Consider the following 23,052-nt stretch of genomic DNA (forward strand, 5'->3'; position numbering starts at 1 on the left):
TAGAGGCATCATCATGTTCTAGAGAATATTTATATTCAATATATTCTACACATATGTTACCTTAGTTTATTTTTTTTTAAATATTATTCCCATTGGAAAAATACTAAGTAAAATAAGAAACTCTTTTTACAGGTCGTTCGGTGGTGGTGGGGGCTGGGGGGGGCTGGGTAGGGCACATGCGTTCATTGTTGTGCAAAAAATCCAAGCCATTATCTTTCTTTAAGTGAAGAAGAAAGAGATTTGAAAGAAAATAACACTTAATTCCAGATTGGTTCTTTCCCTTGGCTTGGATTGGCAAGCAGACCCGACCCATCACAACACTAGAGGTATTCAACAGATCTGTCTGTCTTTCTGGTGAGGAGGGATGGGAAATAAGGGAAATGTGTCTGTCTTTCTGGTGAGGAGGGATGGGAAATAAGGGAGATCTGTCTGTCTTTCTGGTGAGGAGGAACGGGGAAGAAGGGAGATCTGTCTGTCTTTCTGGTGAGGAGGAACGGGGAAGAAGGGAGATCTGTCTGTCTTTCTGGTGAGGAGGAACGGGGAAGAAGGGAGATCTGTCTGTATGGTGAGGAGGAACGGGGAAGAAGGGAGATCTGTCTGTCTTTCTGGTGAGGAGGAACGGGGAAGAAGGGAGATCTGTCTGTCTTTCTTCCCCTTGTTCAGTTTCTTTCTCCTCGTTCAGGGGAAAAGGGGGGATGAGGGTTCTGACGGAGGAATGATCTAAAACACTGACTGGTCAGAAAGGAGGAGAGGACCGACTGTCAAAACACAGTCAACCACATGATATTACGGTCAAATAACACAGTTTGTTTGTGTGTTTGTTAGTATTTGGCTAGAACCATCATGAGTGAATAAAAGACTGTATCGGTCTGTCAATGCACTAGTGTAAGATTTAAGGGCATATACACAAGTGATAGAGGGGGAGGTAAAAAGGACACAGGCGTGTGTGTGTGTGTGTGTGTTCTGATCAGGCACGTCAATGCTTTGCTGCACTATGGGAGACAGACAGCACATCTAGATAAGTGGGTGGTCAAAGGGTGTGTGTGTGTTGGGAGGGGAGGGGGGGGGGTATTTAGTGGTTAAGTCTGAGTGAGAGAGACCGGCCCACACACACAGTTTATGAGCAAGTGCACTGTATTGCTATGAGGAACACAGAATGTTTTGTGTGTGTGTGTGTGTGTGTGTGTGTGTGTGTGTGTGTGTGTGCAGCAGAATTCTAGAGAGACTGCAGGACAGGACAGTGTGTTGGTTGGATCCAAGATAGGGGCGATGGAGGGAGGGATGGAGGTGGGTGGGTGAGGGATGGAGGTGGGTGGGTGAGGGAGGGATGGAGGTGGGTGGGTGAGGGAGGGATGGAGGTGGGTGGGTGATGGAGGTGGGTGGGTGAGGGAGGGATGGAGGTGGGTGGGTGAGGGAGGGATGGAGGTGGGTGGGTGAGGGATGGAGGTGGGTGGGTGATGGAGGGATGGAGGTGGGTGGGTGATGGAGGGATGGAGGTGGGTGGGTGATGGAGGGATGGAGGTGGGTGGGTGATGGAGGGATGGAGGTGGGTGGGTGATGGAGGGATGGAGGTGGCTGGGTGATGAGGGATGGATGATCGGAGGTGGGTGGGATGGAGGTGGGTGAGGGAGGGATGGAGGTGGGAGTGGGAGGAAGAGATGGATGGAGGTGGGTGCGGGAGGGAGAGATGGATGGAGGTGGGTGCGGGAGGGATGGATGGAGGTGGGTGCAGGAGGGAGGGAGGGAGGGAGGGAGGGAGGGGAGGTGAGTGGGTGGGTGAGGGAGGGAGGGATGGAGGTGGGTGGGTGGGTGGGCGGGTGAGGGAGGGATGGAGGTGGGTGGGTGGGCGGGTGAGGGAGGGATGGAGGTGGGTGGGTGGGCGGGTGAGGGAGGGAGGGATGGAGGTGGGTGGGTGGGCGGGTGAGGGAGGGATGAGGTGGGTGGGTGGGCGGGTGAGGGAGGGAGGGAGGGATGGAGGTGGGTGGGTGGGCGGGTGAGGGAGGGAGGGAGGGATGTGGGTGAGGGAGGGATGGAGGTGGGTATTTACAGGATGACACAGCAGTTACTCTCCCCAGTTTTCTCTCTGTTCCTCTGACCTGAGAAGGAACACAACACACAGTCAAACACAGTAGGAATGTGGTCAGCACCCTGTCAAACACAGTAGGAATGTGGTCAGCACCCTGTCAAACACAGAAGGAATGTGGTCAGCACCCTGTCAAACACAGTAGGAATGTGGTCAGCACCCTGTCAAACACAGTCACGATGCGGTCACGATGCGGTCAGGACACGGTCAGGAGGCGGTCAGGAGGCGGTCAGGAGGCGGTCAGGAGGCGGTCAGGACACTGTCAGGAGGCGGTCAGGACACTGTCAGGACACTGTCAGGAGGCGGTCAGGACACTGTCAGGACACTGTGAGGAGGCAGTCAGGACACTGTCAGGACACTGTGAGGAGGCGGTCAGGACATTGTCAGGAGGCGGTCAGGACACTGTCAGGAGGCGGTCAGGAGGCGAGGCGGTTAGGGCGGTCAGGACACGGTCGGTCAGGGAGGTGGTCAGCGGTCAGGACGCGGTTAGGGACACTGTCAGGAGGCGGTCAGGACACTGTCAGGAGGCGGTCAGGACACGGTCAGGACACTGTCAGGAGGCGGTCAGGACACTGTCAGGAGGCGGTCAGGACACTGTCAGGAGGCGGTCAGGACACTGTCAGGAGGCGGTCAGGACACTGTCAGGACACGGTCAGGAGGCGGTCAGGACACTGTTAGGAGGCGGTCAGGACACTGTCAGGAGGCGGTCAGGACGAGGTCAGGACGCGGTTAGGAGGCGGTCAGGACACTGTCAGGACACGGTCAGGAGGCGGTCAGGACACTGTTAGGAGGCGGTCAGGACGAGGTCAGGAGGAGGCGGTCAGCGGTTAGGAGGAGGCGGTCGGTCAGGACACTGTCAGGACGGACAGGTCAGGGCGCACTGTCAGTTAGGAGGCGGTTCAGGGAGGCTGTCAGGACACTGTCAGGACACTGTCAGGAGGCGGTCAGGACGAGGTCAGGACGCGGTTAGGAGGCGGTCAGGACACTGTTAGGAGGCGGTCAGGACACTGTCAGGACATGGTCAGGAGGCGGTCAGGACGCGGTCAGGAGGCGGTCAGGACACTGTTAGGAGGCGGTCAGGACGAGGTCAGGACGCGGTTAGGAGGCGGTCAGGACACTGTCAGGACGAGGTCAGGACGCGGTTAGGAGGCGGTCAGGACACTGTCAGGACACTGTCAGGAGGCGGTCAGGACGAGGTCAGGACGCGGTTAGGAGGCGGTCAGGACACTGTTAGGAGGCGGTCAGGACACTGTCAGGACATGGTCAGGAGGCGGTCAGGACGCGGTTAGGAGGCGGTCAGGACACTGTCAGGAGGCGGTCAGGACGAGGTCAGGACGCGGTTAGGAGGCGGTCAGGACGAGGTCAGGACGCGGTTAGGAGGCGGTCAGGACACTGTTAGGAGGCGGTCAGGACACTGTCAGGAGGCGGTCAGGAGGCGGTCAGGAGGCGGTCAGGACACTGTCAGGACACTGTCAGGAGGCGGTCAGGACACTGTCAGGACACTGTGAGGAGGCGGCAGTCAGGACACTGTCAGGACACTGTCAGGAGGCGGTCAGGACACTGTCAGGAGGCGGTCAGGACACTGTCAGGAGGCGGTCAGGAGGCGGTCAGGACGCGGTTAGGACACGGTCAGGACACGGTCAGGAGGCGGTCAGGACACTGTCAGGACGAGGTCAGGACGCGGTTAGGAGGCGGTCAGGACACTGTCAGGACGCGGTCAGGACACTGTCAGGACACTGTTAGGACGCGGTTAGGAGGCGGTTAGGACACTGTCAGGAGGCGGTCAGGACGAGGTCAGGACGCGGTCAGGAGGCGGTCAGGACACTGTCAGGAGGCGGTCAGGAGACTGTCAGGAGGCGGTCAGGACACTGTCAGGACACGGTCAGGAGGCGGTTAGGAGACTGTCAGGACGCGGTCAGGACGAGGTCAGGACGAGGTCAGGACGCAGTCAGGACACGGTCAGGACACTGTCAGGATACTGTTTAGTAGCAATATTGTTGAGAAATCTACCTTTTTTCTAAAAAAAGAGTATCATTGAAACAAAAACAACCGTCTGTCATTATTTAAATAGTTTTGCATACGCTTACTGAAACAGACGTCTTATTACACTGTATAGGACTGGGATAAGGTTAGAAATGTTCATCATGGATCATTAGCTGTTCCTAAACAAACAGAAATAACTACTACCATCATCTACAGTAAAGGCATCATCTATTACTGTGTTTTAGTGTGAGGGGGAGGAACAAGGGATGAATTAAAAGTCTGGAAGGTGGGATAAATGAAAAGCGGGTTACCTTGGGAGTTTGGCTCAGGCAACGTCTCTCTGGCAACTAAATGCATCACTGTGGTTTTCCCCAGAGGCAGTTTGAGAGCTGAGAGAAGGGGAGGAGGAGGGGAGGGAGGAGGAGGAGAGGAGGAGGAGGGTGCGAGTGACAGAGTAGAACAGCGTTAACAGACAAAGACTTGTTACAAAGACAATATATCATCATAACTATCATCATTTAACTGATCTAACATAGAATACACAACCAAGAGAGAGGAGAGACAGGAGCCAGACAGAGAAACAGAGACCTGAGAGGAGAGAAGAGGGAGAAAGAAAGAGAGCGAGAGACCTGAGAGAGAGAGAGAAAGAGAGAGGGAGCGGGAGGAGAGAAGAGGGAGAAAGAAAGAGAGAGACCTGAGAGAGAGAGACAGAGAGACAGAGAGACAGGACGTGGACATAAACAAGAGAAAGAGATCCTCAAAAGTTTCAACAGCTGCACCATAGAGAACATCCCGACCGGTTGAATCACCGCCTAGTATGGCAACTGCTCGGCATCTGACCGTAAGGCGCTACAGAGGGTAGTGCGTACGGCCCAGTACATGGGGCCAAGCTTCCTGCCATCCAGGACATATATACTAGGCGGTGTCAGAGGAAGGCCCGAAAAATTGTCAAAGACTCCAGTCACCCAAGTCATAAGACTGCTGAACGACTAATCAATTGGGGGATTGGAAATGATGCAGACAATTACGGAAGGAACCCCCCCCCCCTCCCCACCAAAACACATTTTTAAAAGTATAATAATGAAGACATCATAACACCTATAGATTCAAGTAGTAACCAAAAAATTGTTAAACAAATCAAAATATATTCCTATTTGAGATTCTTCAAAGTAGCCACCCTTTGCCTTAATGACAGCTTTGCCCACTCTTGGCATTCTCTCAACCAGTTTCACCTGGAATGCTTTTCCAACAGTCTTGAAGGAGTTCCCACATATGCTGAGTACTTGTTGGCTGCTTTTCCTTCACTTTGTAGTTAGGGCCGAATTGATTTATTTCCTTATAAACTCAGCAAAAAAAGAAACATCCTCTCACTTTATTTTCAGCAAACTTAACATGTGTAAATATTTGTATGAACATAACAAGATTCAATAACAGACATAAACAAGTTCCACAGACATGTGACTAACAGAAATGGAATAATGTGTCCCTGAACAAAGCGGGGGTCAAAATCAAAAGCAACAGTCAGTATCTGGTGTGGCCACCAGCTGCATTAAGTACTGCAGTACATCTCCTCCTTATGGACTTTGCCAGTTCTTGCTGTACCTCACTCTTCCACCAAGGCACCTACAAGTTCCCGGACATTTCTGGCGGGGATTGGCCCTAGCCCTCACCCTCCAATCCAACAGGTCCCAGACGTGCTCAATGGGATTGAGATCTAGGCTCTTTGCTGGCCATGGCAGAACACTGACATTCCTGTCTTGCAGTAAATCAGCCGTTCTGCTCGTTCTGTGCGTGGTGGCATTGTCATGCAGGAGGGTCATGTCAGGATGAGCCTCCAGAGCCTCCTATCCGTCTGAAATCCTGTTCCAATCCCTCTTCGTATCCCAGGTTAATATTCTGTGGATTCCCAACATGGTCTCAGAGCATTTTGTATTATTCTGTACGTAAATCCGAGACGCTCCATTTAGTATGATATGTTACATTTCGTATCGTATGTATTCATTTGTGGATGTCCATCACCCATGTTGTGTTATATGGTATGAATTACAACTCGTATTATATGTTACGAATTTGCAAAATGTTTGATATGTTACAAATTCTATCTAGGTGGCTAACGTTAGCTAGCTGGCTAACGTTAGCTAGGCGTTAAGGTTAGAGTTAAGTTTAAGAGTTAGGTTAAAGGGTAAGGGTATGGGAAGGGTTAGCTGAAAGAGTTAAGGTTAGGGTTAGGCTTAGCTAACATGCTAAGTAGATGCAAAGTAGCTAAAAAAGTAGTAAGTATTTGAACATTTGCTAATTAGCTAACATGCTGAAGTTGTCTGTGATGAGATTCGAACTTGGATCCTTTGGGTTGCTAGATGCATATTACGTTTGTGTTATACCCCCACCCAAATACCCTACTTTCTTTTTCGCCCTTAACTAACCATCTGGCTTACGTAACCATACCAAACGTAACATACAGATATACATTTACTATGTTACGTCTAGTCTATGAGACCGGGCTGGGATTCCAACATCCGCAGATCCCAGAACACCGAAATCTCTAATCCTCAGCCTCTCTGAACGAAGAATGTTTATGTCAGGAATTTTGGGCCATTATCCTTTCGATGGGAATATTGGCCTAAGTGTAAAAGGATTCAAAATGTCTATGTTTGCGTCACATATTCCACCCTATTCCCTACATAGGGTTCTGGTCAAAGTAGTGCACTATGGTACAATAGTGCACTATATAGGGTATAGGGTGCGCTTTGTGTACAGAGGCTAAAGCTTTATGAGCGAGATAATGGTTAAAATGAGATTTTCCATAAGCACAAAAAGATTCTCTCTCTCTCAAATTCTGTGCACAAATTTGTTTACATCCCAGTTAATGAGCATTTCTCCTTTGCCAAAATAATCCATCCACCTGACAGGTGTGGCATATCAAGAAGCTGATTAAAACAGAGTGATCATTACATAGGTGCACCTTGTGCTGGGGACAATAAAAGGCCACTCTAAAAATGTGCAATTTTGTCACAACACAATACCACAGATGTCTCAAGTTTTGAGGGAGCGTGCAATTGGCATGCTGACTGCAGGAATGTCCACCAGAGCTGTTGCTATATAATTTAATGTTAATAGCTCTACCATAAGCTGCCTCCAATGTCGTTTAGAGAATTGGGCAGTACGTCCAACCGGCCTCACAACCGCAGACCACGTGTAAAGGACCTCCACATCTGGCTTCTTCACCGAGCAGCTGATGAAACCTGTGGGTGTCATGCTACTCATCTGGCTTCTTCACCGAGCAGCTGATGAAACCTGTGGGTGTCATGCTACTCATCTGGCTTCTTCACCGAGCAGCTGATGAAACCTGTGGGTGTCATGCTACTCATCTGGCTTCTTCACCGAGCAGCTGATGAAACCTGTGGGTGTCATGCTACTCATCTGCCACCATCACCTCATGTTTCAGCATGATAATGCTCCATGTCACAAGGATCTGTACGCCAATATCCAGCAACTTCTCACAGCCATTGAAGAGGAGTGGAACAACATTCCACAGGCCACAATCAACAGCTTGTGTCGTGAGCCAAATGGTGGTCACACCAGATATGGGACTGGTTTCTGATCCAGAAAAGGTCTGTATTCCCAGTCATGTGAAATCCATTGATTAGGGCCTAATGAATTGATTTCAATTGACTGATTTTGACTGTGTGTGTGTGTGTGTGTGTCTGGTGTGTTTCCGGTGTGTGTGTGTGTGTGTGTGTGTGTGTGTGTGTGTGTGTGTGTGTGTGTGTGTGTGTGTGTTTCCGGTGTGTGTGTGTGTCCGGTGTGTGTGTGTGTTTCCGGTGTGTGTGTGTGTGTTTCCGGTGTGTTCTCACCTCCTAGCGTGACGTTTCCATGTAGAAAGCGACCCTGGTAGATGAGCCTCAGGATATTAGGACTGCTGACCTGTTCCTCCTCCCAGTCTGAAGAGAAATGAAGATCACCATCACCACCATCATCAACAACATTATCATCGCCATCAACAGAAGGAGAGACAGATAGAAAGAAGGAAGACAGAGAAATGGGTCTGGAGGACACCATACCAACCCACACCTTTTATTTTTATTTTACCTTTATTTAACTAGGCAAGTCAGTTAAGAACAAATTCTTATTTTCAATGACGGCCTAGGAACAGTGGGTTAACTGCCTTGTTCAGGGGCAGAACGACAGATTTGTACCTTGTCAGCTCGGGGGTTTGAACTTGCAACCTTCCGGTAACTAGTCCAACGCTCTAACCACTAGGCTACCCTGCCGCGCCTAACAAGCCATGCAAGTTAACATGTTCGGGTGTGTGTGTGTGTGTGTGTATAATATCCTGGGTTCTGTGAGGGGTTCTGGCTCAATGTCTTTATACTCATTAGTGTGTAACATGTCCCCTTCATTCCCACCAGAGCTCCTCCATCTCCCCTGTAGTACTTCTCCTCCATCTTCCCTGTAGTACTTCTCCTCCATCTTCCCTGTATAACTTCTCCTCCATCTTCCCTGTAGTACTTCTCCTCCATCTTCCCTGTATAACTTCTCCATCTTCCCTGTATTACTTCTCCTCCATCTTCCCTGTATAACTTCTCCTCCATCTTCCCTGTATAACTTCTCCTCCATCTTCCCTGTATAACTTCTCCTCCATCTTCCCTGTATTACCTCTCCTCCATCTTCCCTGTATAACTTCTCCTCCATCTTCCCTGTATAACTTCTCCTCCATCTTCCCTGTATAACTTCTCCTCCATCTTCCCTGTATTACCTCTCCTCCATCTTCCCTGTAGTACTTCTCCTCCATCTTCCCTGTATAACTTCTCCTCCATCTTCCCTGTAGTACTTCTCCTCCATCTTCCCTGTAGTACTTCTCCTGTATAACTTCTCCTCCATCTTCCCTGTATTACCTCTCCTCCATCTTCCCTGTAGTACTTCTCCTCCATCTTCCCTGTAGTACTTCTCCTCCATCTTCCCTGTATTACTTCTTATACTGCATGAAGTATCATACAGTGCATTTAGACCCTTTTGAGTTTTTCAACATTTTGCAAATAAATTAATTAAAAATTCTACAATGTGATTTTCTGGATTTTTTTTCTAATTTTGTCTGTCATAGTTGAAGTGTACCTATGATGAAGATTACAGGCCTCTCTCAACTTTTTAAGTGGGAGAACTTGCACAATTGGTGGCTGACTAAATACTTTTTTGCGCCACTGTAGGTATTCCTCTTGTACAGATGGGTTAGGGCAGTGTGCAGTGTGATTGCGATTGCGTCGTCTGTAGACCTATTGGGGTGGTCAGCAAATTGCAGTGGGTCTAGGGTGTCAGGTAGGGTGGAGGTGAAATTATCCTTGACTAGTCTCTCAAAGCACTTCATGATGACGGAAGTGAGTGCTACGGGGCGATAGTCATTTAGCTCAGTTACCTTGCTTGGGACAGGAACAATGGTGGCCCTCTTGAAGCATGTGGGAACAGCAGAGTGGGATAAAGATGGATTGAATATGTCCGTAAACACACCAGCCAGCTGGTCGGCGCATGCTCTGAGGGCACGGCTAGGGATGCCGTCTGGGCCTGCAGCCTTGCGAGGGTTAACACTTTAAATGTTTTACTCACGTTGGCTGCGGTGAAGGAGAGTCCGTAGGTTTTGGTAGCGGGCCGTGTCGGTGGCACTGTATTGTCCTCAAAGCGAGCAAAGAAGCTGTTTAGTTTGTCTGGGAGCAAGACATCAGGGTCCGCGACGGGGCTGGTTTTCTTTTTGTAGTCTGTGATTGACTGTAGACCCTGCCACATACCTCTCGTGTCTGAGCCGTTGAATTGCGACTCTACTTTGTCTACTTTATACTGACGCTTAGCTTGTTTGATTGCCTTGCGGAGGGAATAGCTACACTGTTTGTATTCGGTGATGTTTCCGGTCAACTTGCCCTGGTTAAAAGCAGTGGTTCATGCTTTCAGTTTTGCGCGAATGCTGCCATCAATCCACGGTTTCTGGTTTGGGAATGTTTTAATAGTTGCTGTGGGTACGACATTGCCGATGCACTTGCTAATAAACTCGCTCACCGAATCAGCATATTCTTCAATGTTGTTGTTTGACGCAATGCGAAACGTATCACAGTCCATGTGATCATAGAAATCTTGAAACGTGGAATCAGATTGGTCAGACCAGCGTTGAACAGACCTGAGTGCGGGAGCTTCCTGTTTTAGTGTCTGTCTATAGGCTGGAAGCAACAAAATGGAGTCGTGGTCAGTTTTTCCAAAAGGAGGGCGGGGGAGGGCCTTATATGCGTTACGGAAGTTAGAATAACAATGATCCAGGGTTTTACCAGCCCCGGTAGAACAATCGATATGCTGATAGAATTTAGGGAGCCTTGTTTTCAGATTAGCCTTGTTAAAATCCCCAGCTACAATGAATGCAGCCTCAGGATATGTGGTTTCCAGTTAGAGTCAAATAAAGTTAGTTCAGGGCCATCGATGTGTCTGCTTGGGGGGGAATATATACCGGTGTGATTATAGTCGAAGAGAATTCTCGGCCGACATTTGATTGTGAGGAATTCTAAGTCAGGTGAACAGAAGGACTTGAGTTCCTGTATGTTGTTATGATCACACCACCTCTCGCTAATCATAAGGCATACGCCCCCACCCCTCTTCTTACCAGAAAGATGCTTGTTTCTGTCGGCGCGATGCGTGAAGAAACCAGCTGGCTGTACCGACTCCGATAGCATGTCTCGAGTGAGCCATGTTTCCATGAAGCAAAGAATGTTACAGTCTCTGATGTCTCTCTGGATTGCTACCCTTGCTTGGATTTCCTCAACCTTGTTGTCAAGAGACTGGACATTGGCGAGTAGTATGCTCGGGAGCGGTGCGCGATGTGCCCGTCTCCGGAGCCTGACCAGAAGCCTGACCAGATTCTAAAGTGGATTCAATTGTTTTTTTCCCACGCAACAACTTACACACAATAACCCATAATGACAAAGCAACAACAGGTTTTTAGAAAGTTTCTTATTAAAAATAAAAATGTCACATTTACATAAGTATTCAGACCCTTTACTCAGGACTTTGTTGAAGCACCTCGCTCCTCCTCGCTCCTCCGCTCTCTCCACTGGCTTCCAGTTGAAGCTCGCATCCGCTACAAGACCATGGTGCTTGCCTACGGAGCTGTGAGGGGAACGGCACCTCACTACCTCCAGGCTCTGATCAGGCCCTACACCCAAACAAGGGCACTGCGTTCATCCACCTCTGGCCTGCTCGCCTCCCTACCACTGAGGAAGTACAGTTCCCGCTCAGCCCAGTCAAAACTGTTCGCTGCTCTGGCCCCCCAATGGTGGAACAAACTCCCTCACGACGCCAGGACAGCGGAGTCAATCACCACCTTCCGGAGACACCTGAAACCCCACCTCTTTAAGGAATACCTAGGATAGGATAAAGTAATCCTTCTCCCCCTCCCCCCCCCCCCTTAAAAGACCTAGATGCACTATTGTAAAGTGGCTGTTCCACTGGATGTCATAAGGTGAAAGCACCAATTTGTAAGTCGCTCTGGATAAGAGCGTCTGCTAAATGACTTAAATGTAATGTAATGTAAATGTAAGCATCTTTGGCAGCAATTACAGCCTCAAGACTTCTTTGGTATGACGATACAAGCTTGGTACACGTGCATTTGGGGAGTTGCTCCCATTCCTCTATGCAGATCCTCTCAGGCTCTGTCAGGTAGTTGGGGAGCATCGCTGCACAGCTATTTTAAGGTCTCTCCAGAGATTTGTGATCGGGTTCAAGACCGGGCTCTGGCTGGGCCACCCATGGACATTCAGAGACTTGTCCCGAAGCCACTCCTGCTTTGTCTTGGCTGTGTGCTTAGGGTCGTTGTCCTGTTTGAAGGTGAACCTTCACCTCAGTCTGAGGTCCTCAGCAGATTTCATCAGGGATCTCTCTGTACTTTGCATTGTTCATATTTTGTTCGATTCTGACTAGTCTCCCAGTCCTTGCCGCTGAAAAACAACCACAGCATGATAATGCCACCACCATGCTTAACCGTAGGGATGGTTTCCTCCAGATGTGACGCTTGACATTCAGGTAAAAGAGTTCAATCTTGGTTTCAGCGGACTAGAGAATCTTGTTTCTCATGGTCTTAGAGTCTTTAGGTGCCTTTTTGCAAAATCCCAGCGGGCTGTCATGTGCCCTTTACTGAAGACTGGCTTCCACTCTACCATAAAGGCCGGATTGGTGAAGTGCTGCAGAGATGGGAGAACCTTCCAGAAGGACAACTATCTCCACAGAGAAATCCTGGAGCTCTGTCAGAGTGACCATCAGGTTCTTGGTCACCTTCCTGAGGCCCTTTTCCCCCCGATTGCTCAGTTTGGCCGACAACCTGCTCTAGGAAGAGTCTTGTTGGTTCCAAACTTCTTCCATTTAAGAATGATGGAGGCTACTGTGTTCTTGGGGACCTTCAATGCTGCAGAAGTGTTTTGGTTCCCTTCCCCAGATCTGTGCCTCGACACAATCCTGTCTCTGAGCTCTACGGACAATTCCTTCAACCTCATGGCTTGGTTTTTGCTCTGACATGCACTGCCAACTGTGGGACCTTATATAGACAGGCATGTGCTTTCCAAATCATATCCAATCAATTGAATTTACCACAGGTGGACTCCAATAAAGTTCTAGAAACATCTCAAGGATGATTAATGGAAACAGGCTGCACCTGAGCTCAATTTCGAGTATCATAGCAAAGGGTCTGAATACTTATGTAGATAAGGTATTTTTTTTTTTTTATTTTAATAAATTTGCTCAACTTTCTTCAAACCTGTTTTCACTTTGTCATTATGGGGTATTGTGATGTCATTATGGGGTATTGTGATGTCATTATGGGGTATTGTGATGTCATTATGGGGTATTGTGATGTCATTATGGGGTATTGTGATGTCATTATGGGGTATTGTGCTGTCATTATGGGGTATTGTGATGTCATTATGGGGTATTGTGATGTCATTATGGGGTATTGTGATGTCATTATGGGGTATTGTGATGTCATTATGGGGTATTGTGATGTCATTATGGGGTATTGTGATGTCATTATGGGATATTGTGATGTCATTATGGGGTATTGTGCGTAGATTGATAAGGATTTTTTTTTTATTGAATACATTTGAAAATAATGATGTAAAGTAACAAAATGTGGAAAAAGTCAAGGGGTCTGAATACTTTCCAAATGCACCAGTAGTGGCTGGTGTCACTTTAAATCGCATGACAGGCTCATTGTAATGGCTGGAATTGAATAATATCATCCTCCCTCCAGCAGCCTCCACTGATATGTATGCATTTGGTGTCACTCACCCATTGGCCAGTTGTAATGTGTGTCTGTGAGGTGTCACTCACCCATTGGCCAGTTATCGTAGACGTGTTTGGCAATGTCTGCGGCCGAGTCATTGGGAGAAAACAGGAACTCTTTCGTCTTCCCACTGACCAGGATGAGACGCAGGTTAATCTGAAACACACAAAGGGAGAGGAGGAGATTAGAAGCTGATAGACACATAAAAAACAAGACAGTGTCAGAAGTGGGATGGCGCCCGTGAGACCATCAGAGAGGCCGTGGGGAAAAGCTCTCCCAAAGGAAAGGGATAGTGTAGCGACCTTAACCCAACACCTAGCAACCGCGTCAAAAGGTTTGCATAAAGTTAGGGAAAAAGAGAAGAGGGGTAAGGACGATCGATGGGAAGAAATTCTTAGAGCATATTTTGGTCAAAGCCTTCCCTTTAATGTGTGTATGAACACATCACACACTAGTGACGCACGGGCGGTTATATCCGTGGGGCAGGCGGGTTCAGGGTCATGAAATATTGTGTGGGTGAATGGCAGGAGGCAGGTTGGTTGAATAAAGAGAAAACAACGCATAAGAAAATCCATACATGTATAATTCTCGTGCAATTCAGTCAAACTGGTGGTAGTTTTTCCCACCGTGCTTCTACATCTGCATTACTTGCTCTTTGGACTTTTAGGCCGGGTTTCTGTACAGCACTTTGTGACATCTGCAGATGTAAAAAGGGCTTTATAAATACATTTGATTGATTGATTGATTTATGAAAAAAAGGCTATTTTCGATCTCCCTAAAAACGCATGGACAATATAGACAGAGATTTAAAACAATTTCCATTGAACATTTTACAAAAACATGTTTTACTTGAAGAACAGTGCAGATGCAAAGTTTGGTAAGAGAATGACGGAGCCAACAGCATTAACACAAGTAAATGTGTTATTGTAAAGAAATGTCACTCTTTCACTTTCTTTTCGGTCTTAAGTGCACCTTCAATTACAGTGATGTTCCTACACCCCAAATTATATAGGCGACCAGTAGCAGTGGTTGGTCCCTTAATGGTGCAGATGATGCTTGGTTTTAGTAGATAACATGTGTCCTCTCTGTTTGGCCAAAAATATGACCTTGCTGGATAACTTGGATGCCCTTTTATGTCCATGTTTTCTTCATCCACAGCATCCGCAATTGTAATCCAGTACTCATCATCATAGCAGCAAAGTAGAAAAATCAAAGGCTCGCACAATCACCATTGTATGCTCACCCATAGGTTTCCCCAGGACCAAGTCAAACTTAAGGGCATAATGTGGGTAGTACCCAACTTCAACTGTGGCCAATTGACATGTTGATTGGTACATTCTGAATCTAAACCATATTGGTGAATTTGTATTGGATATGCAACAGGCAACCTCTAACTGGATGATAGAGCGAGCCAGTATAGCAGAAACAGCACCATCAAGTGGTCAGATCGTGGTAACATCAAGCGTATGCCCCATCGCATTACCTAACAACTTCAATGACTATTTCTCTGAACAGGGGGTGAAAAACACATCACCATATTCACAGAGAATACAAAACATGGGTTGAATAAACAATTATCTAAGGCGCAACTGTAAACTACTTGTCAAACATATAGAACTGATACTATATATACTGGACATTGGGGGGGCTTGATGTGAGGTTTGGGGGGTCCGTAGATGGCTTTTGATCATTTATTTGGATTTCTACCATCTTAATCAAATCAACATTGGAGGCGGCTTACAGTAGAGAAATTAACATTAAATTCTCTGGCAACAGCTCTGGTGGACATTCCTGCAGTCAGGATGCCAATTGCACACTCCCTCAAAACTTGAGACATCTGTGGCATTGTGTTGTGTGATAAAACTGCACATGTAAGAGTGGCAATTTATTGTCCCCCGCACAAGGTGCACCTGTGTAATGATCGTGCTGTTTAATCAGCTTCTTGGTATGTCACACCTGTCAGGTGGATGGATTATCTTGGCAAAGGAGAAATGCTCACTAGCAGTGATGTAAACACATTTGAGAGAAATAAGCTTTTTGTACATATGGAACATTTCTGGGATATTTTATTTCAGTTCGTGAAACATGGGACCAACACTTTACATGTTGCATTATATTTTTTGCACAGTATAGTTAAATGGGTTTAAGGTAGGAGTTAATAGATACATGGATATCAGGTAGTAGTTAATAGTTAAATGGATATCAGGTAGGAGTTAATAGTTAAATGGGTTTAAGGTAGGAGTTAATAGTTAATTGGATATCAGGTAGGAGTTAATAGTTAAATGGATATCAGGTAGGAGTTAATAGTTAAATGGGTTTAAGGTAGGAGTTAATAGTTAAATGGGTTTAAGGTAGAAGTTAATAGTTAATTGGATATCAGGTAGTAGTTAATAGTTAAATGGATATCAGGTAGGAGTTAATAGTTAAATGGATATCAGGTAGGAGTTGATAGTTAATTGGATATCAGGTAGTAGTTAATAGTTAAATGGATATCAGGTAGGAGTTAATAGTTAAATGGGTTTAAGGTAGGAGTTAATAGTTAAATGGATATCAGGTAGGAGTTAATAGTTAAATGGATATCAGGTAGGAGTTAATAGATACATGGATATCAGGTAGGAGTTAATAGTTAAATGGATATCAGGTAGTAGTTAATAGTTAAATGGATATCAGGTAGGAGTTAATAGTTAAATGGATATCAGGTAGGAGTTAATAGTTAATTGGATATCAGGTAGGAGTTAATAGTTAAATGGATATCAGGTAGGAGTTAATAGTTAAATGGATATCAGGTAGGAGTTAATAGTTAAATGGATATCAGGTAGGAGTTAATAGTTAAATGGATATCAGGTAATAGTTAATAGTTAAATGGATATCAGGTAGGAGTTAATAGTTAAATGGATATCAGGTAGGAGTTAATAGTTAAATGGATATCAGGTAATAGTTAATAGTTAAATGGGTTTAAGGTAGGAGTTAATAGATACATGGATATCAGGTAGGAGTTAATAGTTAAATGGATATCAGGTAGTAGTTAATAGTTAAATGGATATCAGGTAGGAGTTAATAGTTAAATGGTTAAATGGTTAAAGACTTTACTTTGGTGTTGTGACCCCAGCTAGAGGTAGTGCGGAACATCATAGCTACTCTTAAAAACAACACTGAAGCTGATAGAAGAGGGCAGGCTGGCAGACATGATTTATCCGTCATAATAATGATCTTCTGTGTGTCGGTAGGGTTGCAATAAATCCCAGTTGAAGAATTCGCTGGCGGTTTATTCCCTTTTGATTCTAGATATTCACCACCAGGGTTTCTGAAAAGTTTCTGGGATTTTCCAACCCTGTGATTCATTCACACCATTAAGTCAGAAATACAGAGACCGGACACCAACCAAAGGGGAAAGGGAAATTAGGGAACTTCTTCTCATCTTTCATCTTCCCTTCTTTAATCCACTCATCCATCCATCTGTCCATTCTCTATCACCTCACACAGGAAAGTCATCCCTCATCATCATTCTCTCTCATCTCTGACAGAAAGCAGTAATTCCTTCTTCATCCTCATCCTCTGATAGCCCTCTCTCAGACACAGGCTAGTTGAGTTTAACCCTGACTGACTGGGACACAAACAGGAATATCATACATCCTTTTGGGAGGGCAGGGTAGCCTAGTGGTTAGAGCGTTGGACTAATAACCAAAAGGTTGCAAGTTCAAATCCCTGAGCTGACAAGGTACAAATCTGTCGTTCTGCCCCTGAACAAGGCAGTTAACCCACTGTTCCTAGGATGTCATTGAAAATAAGAATTTGTTCTTAACTGACTTGCCTAGTTAAATAAAGGTAAAATAAACATCCTACTGCACTGGGACACAAACAGCTTGCAGTCAAATGTCAAACACACTTGTGGATTGCACTGAACACACACACACACACCCTGACACACACACCCTCAGGCCTGTATTGATTGTGAAAAAACCCATGAGGAAATGGTGTGGTTACTAGCCTGATGACTTCCACTAAACACTACTGCTGCTCTGTTGTTCGCTACATACTTTAATCTGAGAATGACATCATTGAAGTCGTTCGAGGTGCAAAAGGGGTGTTGTTCAAAAGAAAGTAATCAACGATTGGGTGCTCTTTAACCAGAGTATAAAAGCCAATGACAAAATATTCAAACCACTGCTTTACCCATGTGTTCTGGCTCTGGCCAACCCAGCGGTTTCTGAACCAATCAGACAGCCGTGAATGTATTCACATCCAAACTCACTGCCGAGAAGAAACTAACATGCTCCGGCAAATGCTACGCCGCGCAAGGAATGATTGGGTGGCCATTGTGGTATGAGGGACATGGGGGAAACACCCCTATTCATACGATAAGTGCCATGGGATCTTTAGTGACCACAGAGAGTCAGGACACCCGTTTAATGTCCCATCCGAAAGACAGCACCCTACAAAGGGCAATGTCCCCAATCACTGCCCTGGGGCATTAGAATATATTTATTTTAGACCAGAGGAAATATTGCCTCCTACTAGCCCTCCAACACCACTTCCAGCAGCATCTGGTCTCCCATCCAGGGACTGACCAGGAACAACCCTGCATAGATTCAGTACCACCCTACAGTGGGATGCAGGGTGGTATGCTGCAGGCTGAATTATAATAATATCATTCTACAAAAAAAAATATTTGATTATTTCACCTTTATTTAAGCAGGTAGGCCAGTTGAGAACAAGTTCTCATTTACAACTGTGATCTGGCCCAGATCAAGCAAAGAAGTGCAACATAAACAACACAGAGTTACACAAACACAAACGTACAACAACACAGAGTTACACATACACAAACGTACAACAACACAGAGTTACACAAACGTACAACAACACAGAGTTACACAAACGTACAACAACACAGAGTTACACAAACACAAACGTACAACACAGAGTTACACATACACAAACGTACAACAACACAGAGTTACACATACACAAACGTACAACAACACAGAGTTACACAAACGTACAACAGCACAGAGTTACACAAACGTACAACAGCACAGAGTTACACAAACACAAACGTACAACACAGAGTTACACAAACACAAACGTACAACAACACAGAGTTACACAAACGTACAACAACACAGAGTTACACAAACGTACAACAGCACAGAGTTACACAAACGTACAACAGCACAGAGTTACACAAACGTACAACAACACAGAGTTACACAAACGTACAACAACACAGAGTTACACAAACGTACAACAGCACAGAGTTACACAAATGTACAACACAGAGTTACACAAACGTACAACAGCACAGAGTTACACAAACGTACAACAACACAGAGTTACACAAACGTACAACACAGAGTTACACAAACACAAACGTACAACACAGAGTTACACATACACAAACGTACAACAACACAGAGTTACACAAACGTACAACAACACAGAGTTACACATACACAAACGTACAACAACACAGAGTTACACATACACAAACGTACAACACAGAGTTACACATACACAAACGTACAACAACACAGAGTTACACAAACGTACAACAACACAGAGTTACACATACACAAACGTACAACAACACAGAGTTACACATACACAAACGTACAACACAGAGTTACACATACACAAACGTACAACACAGAGTTACACATACACAAACGTACAACAACACAGAGTTACACATACACAAACGTACAACAACACAGAGTTACACAAACGTACAACAACACAGAGTTACACAAACGTACAACAGCACAGAGTTACACAAATGTACAACAACACAGAGTTACACAAACGTACAACAACACAGAGTTACACAAACACAAACGTACAACACAGAGTTACACAAAACGTACAACAACACAGAGTTACACAAACGTACAACACAGAGTTACACAAACACAAACGTACAACAACACAGAGTTACACAAACACAAACGTACAACAACACAGAGTTACACATACACAAACGTACAACAACACAGAGTTACACATACACAAACGTACAACAACACAGAGTTACACAAACGTACAACAACACAGAGTTACACAAACGTACAACAACACAGAGTTACACAAACGTACAACACAGAGTTACACAAACGTACAACACAGAGTTACACATACACAAACGTACAACAACACAGAGTTACACATACACAAACGTACAACAACACAGAGTTACACATACACAAACGTACAACAACACAGAGTTACACAAACACAAACGTACAACAGCACAGAGTTACACAAACGTACAACACAGAGTTACACAAACGTACAACAACACAGAGTTACACAAACGTACAACAACACAGAGTTACACAAACGTACAACAGCACAGAGTTACACAAACGTACAACAACACAGAGTTACACAAACGTACAACAACACAGTTACACAAACGTACAACAACACAGAGTTACACAAACGTACAACAGCACAGAGTTACACAAACGTACAACAGCACAGAGTTACACAAACGTACAACAGCACAGAGTTACACAAACGTACAACAGCACAGAGTTACACAAACGTACAACAACACAGAGTTACACAAACGTACAACAGCACAGAGTTACACAAACGTACAACAGCACAGAGTTACACAAACATACAACAGCACAGAGTTACACAAACGTACAACAACACAGAGTTACACAAACACAAACGTACAACACAGAGTTACACAAACGTACAACAACACAGAGTTACACAAACGTACAGTCAATAACACAAAATAAAACAATCTATGTACAGTGTGTGCAAATGTGGAAGAGTAGGGAGGTATGGCAATAAATAGGCCATAGAGTAGGGAGGTATGGCAATAAATAGGCCATAGAGTAGGGAGGTATGGCAATAAATAGGCCCTAGAGTAGAGAGGTAAGGCAATAAATAGGCCATAGAGTAGGGAGGTATGGCAATAAATAGGCCCTAGAGTAGGGAGGTAAGGCAATAAATAGGCCAGAGGCAAAAAAATATAAAATTTAGCATTAATACTGAACTGATAGATGTGCATATGATGATGTGCAAGTAGAGATACTGGGGTGCAAAAAGATCCTGGTTTGAGATCCTGGTTGAAGACAGCAGAGCTGTATTTAGAGGGCAAGTTGGTCAGGATGATAGGGTGCCCATGGTTACGGATTTAGGGTTGTACCTGGTAGATTCGTTGACAATTTGTGTGAGATTGAGGGCATCTAGCTTAGATTGTAGGACGGCCAGGGTGTTAAGCATGTCCCAATTTAGGTCACCTAATAGTACAAACTGTGAAGATAGATGGGGGGCAATCAATTCACATATGGTGTCCAGGGCACAGCTGGGGGCTGAAGATTCTATAACAACGGTAACGGTGAGAGACTTGTTTCTGGAAAGGTGGATTTTTAAAAGTAGAAGCTCGAATTGTTTGGGCTCAGACCTGGATAGTACGACAGAACTCTGCACGCTCTCTCTGCAGTAGATTGCAACTCCGCCCCCTTTGGCAGTTCTATCTTGTCGGAAAATGTTATAGTTAGGGAAGTAAATTTCAGGATTTTTGGTGGCCTTCCTAAGCCAGGATTCAGACACGGCTAGGACATCAGGGTTGGTAGAGTGTGCTAAAGCAAAAGTGAGAAAAAAAAAAGGAGGAGGCTTCTAATGTTAACATGCATGAAAACAAGCATTTTACAGTTACAGAAGTCAACAGATGAGAGCACCTGGGGAATGGGAGTGGTGATGGGGACTGCAGGGCCGAGGTTGGGGGCTGCAGGGTCGAGGTTAACCTCTACATCACCAGAGGAACAGATGAGGAGTAGGATAAGGGTACGGCTAAAGTCTATAAGAACTAGTTGTCTAGTGCGTTCGGAACAGAGAGTAAAAGGAGCAGATTTCTGGGCGCGGAAAAATAGATTCAAGGCATAATGTAGAGACAAGGGTATGGTAGGATGTGAGTACAGTGGAGGTAAACCTAGGCATTGAGTGACGATGAGAGAGGTTTTGTCTCGAGAGGCACAATTTAAGCCAGGTGAGGTCACTGCATGTGTGGGAGGTGGAACTAAAGGGTTAGCTAAGGCATATTGAGCAGGGCTGGAGGCTCTACAGTGAAATAAGACAACAATCACTAACCAAAACAGCAATGGACAAGGCATATTGATGTTAGGGAGAGGCATGTGTAGCCGAGTGATCATAGGGTCCAGTGAGTAGCTAGGCGAGCTGGAGACACAGCGTTTCAGACAGCTAGCGGGCCTGGGATAGCAGGTTAGCAGCAGGGCCTCCAGGGGACGTCGCAACGGAAAAGCCTGTTGAAACCCCCTCGGGTGGTTACGTTGGAAGACCAGCCATGATGGATCAGCAGGGCTCCGTGTGGGCAGTAAAAGGGTCCAGGCCAATTGGCAAAATAGGTCTTGTAGCCCAGGAATTGACTGAAGGACCTCTTCGGCTAGCCGGGAGGGGGCCTAGCACGAGGTTAGCTCCAGGCTAACTGGTGCTTGCTTCGAGACAGAGAAGTTAGCCAGGAGTAGCGACCCGGATAGCAGCTAGCTAGCTGCGATGTTCCGGTGTAAAGCTTCAGAGCTTGCAGTAGGAATCCGGAGATGTGGTAGAGAAAAAGCAGTCCGATATGCTTTGGGTGGATATCGTATTAGGTGGGCGGGGGGTCTGAAATCAGACCATTGTGTAGTGTAATTAATATATGTATGCTGTATGTACATTATAATGCATAATATGTCAAGAGCACTGTGTGTGCAGTGTATAGTGTATGGTATGTATAATGTACATTTTTTGTAACCTTAGTTTAACTAGGCAAGTCAGTTAAGAACAAATTCTTATTTACAATGACGGCCTACCCCGGCCAAACTCGGACAACGCCGGGCCACTTGTGCACTGCCCTATGGAACTCCCAATCACAGCCGGATGTGATGCAGACAGGATTTGAACCAGGGACGGCAGTGACACCTCTTGCACTGAGATGCAGTGCCTTAGACCACTGTACCACTTGGGAGTCCATATCTATGGTGTATAGTATGGTGTATAGTATGTATAGTGTAGTGTTTAGTATAGTATAGTATGTATAGCGTAGTGTAATATATAGTATAGTGTATAGTGTAGTGTGAATAGTGTATAGTATGGTGTTTAGTACAGTATGTATAGAGTAGTGTATAGTATGTATAGTGTAGTGTATAGTATGTATAGTGTAGTGTATAGTATGTATAGTGTAGTGTATAGTGTTTAGTATAGTGTATAGTCGTGGCCAAAAGTTTTGAGAATGACACAAATCTTAAAGTCTGCTGCCTCAGTTTGTATGATGGCAATTTGCAAATACTCCAGAATGTTATGAAGAGTTATCAGATGAATTGCAATTAATTGCAAAGTCCCTCTTTGCCATGCAAATGAACTGAATCCCCCGCAAAATAATTCCGCTGCATTTTAGCCCTGCCAGAAAAGGACAAGCTGACATCATGTCAGTGATTCTCTCGTAAACACAGGTGTGAGTGTTGACAAGGACAAGGCTGGAGATCACTCTGTCAGGCTGATTGAGTTTGAATAACAGACTGGAAGCTTCAAAAGGAAGGTGGTGCTTGGAATCATTGTTATTCCTCTGTCAATCCGTCATTGAAAATAAGAATGTGTTCTTAACTGACTTGCCTGGTTAAATAAAGGTTAAATTAAAAAATTAAATTAAAAAATTAAATCATGGTTACCT

The 23,052-nt window shown here is 45.6% G+C and overlaps 1 protein-coding gene across 1 annotated transcript in view; it reads right to left on the reverse strand.

Annotated features, from left to right (window-relative positions):
• Nucleotides 1-1,785: 1,785 nt before the first annotated feature.
• Nucleotides 1,786-23,052, reverse strand: part of ubl3a (ubiquitin-like 3a) — a 62,274-nt gene continuing 41,007 nt past the window's right edge. The window contains exons 2-5 of the mRNA XM_065004936.1: nucleotides 13,415-13,523; nucleotides 7,921-8,007; nucleotides 4,378-4,455; nucleotides 1,786-2,096 (exon numbers count right to left, since the gene is read on the reverse strand). Coding sequence (XP_064861008.1) covers nucleotides 2,044-2,096; nucleotides 4,378-4,455; nucleotides 7,921-8,007; nucleotides 13,415-13,523 — 327 coding nt within the window. The 3' untranslated portion in view covers nucleotides 1,786-2,043. The remainder of the gene's footprint in view (nucleotides 2,097-4,377; nucleotides 4,456-7,920; nucleotides 8,008-13,414; nucleotides 13,524-23,052) is intronic.

This window comes from Oncorhynchus nerka, linkage group LG19, assembly GCF_034236695.1.
Source record: "Oncorhynchus nerka isolate Pitt River linkage group LG19, Oner_Uvic_2.0, whole genome shotgun sequence".
Classification (NCBI taxonomy): Eukaryota; Metazoa; Chordata; class Actinopteri; order Salmoniformes; family Salmonidae; genus Oncorhynchus; species Oncorhynchus nerka.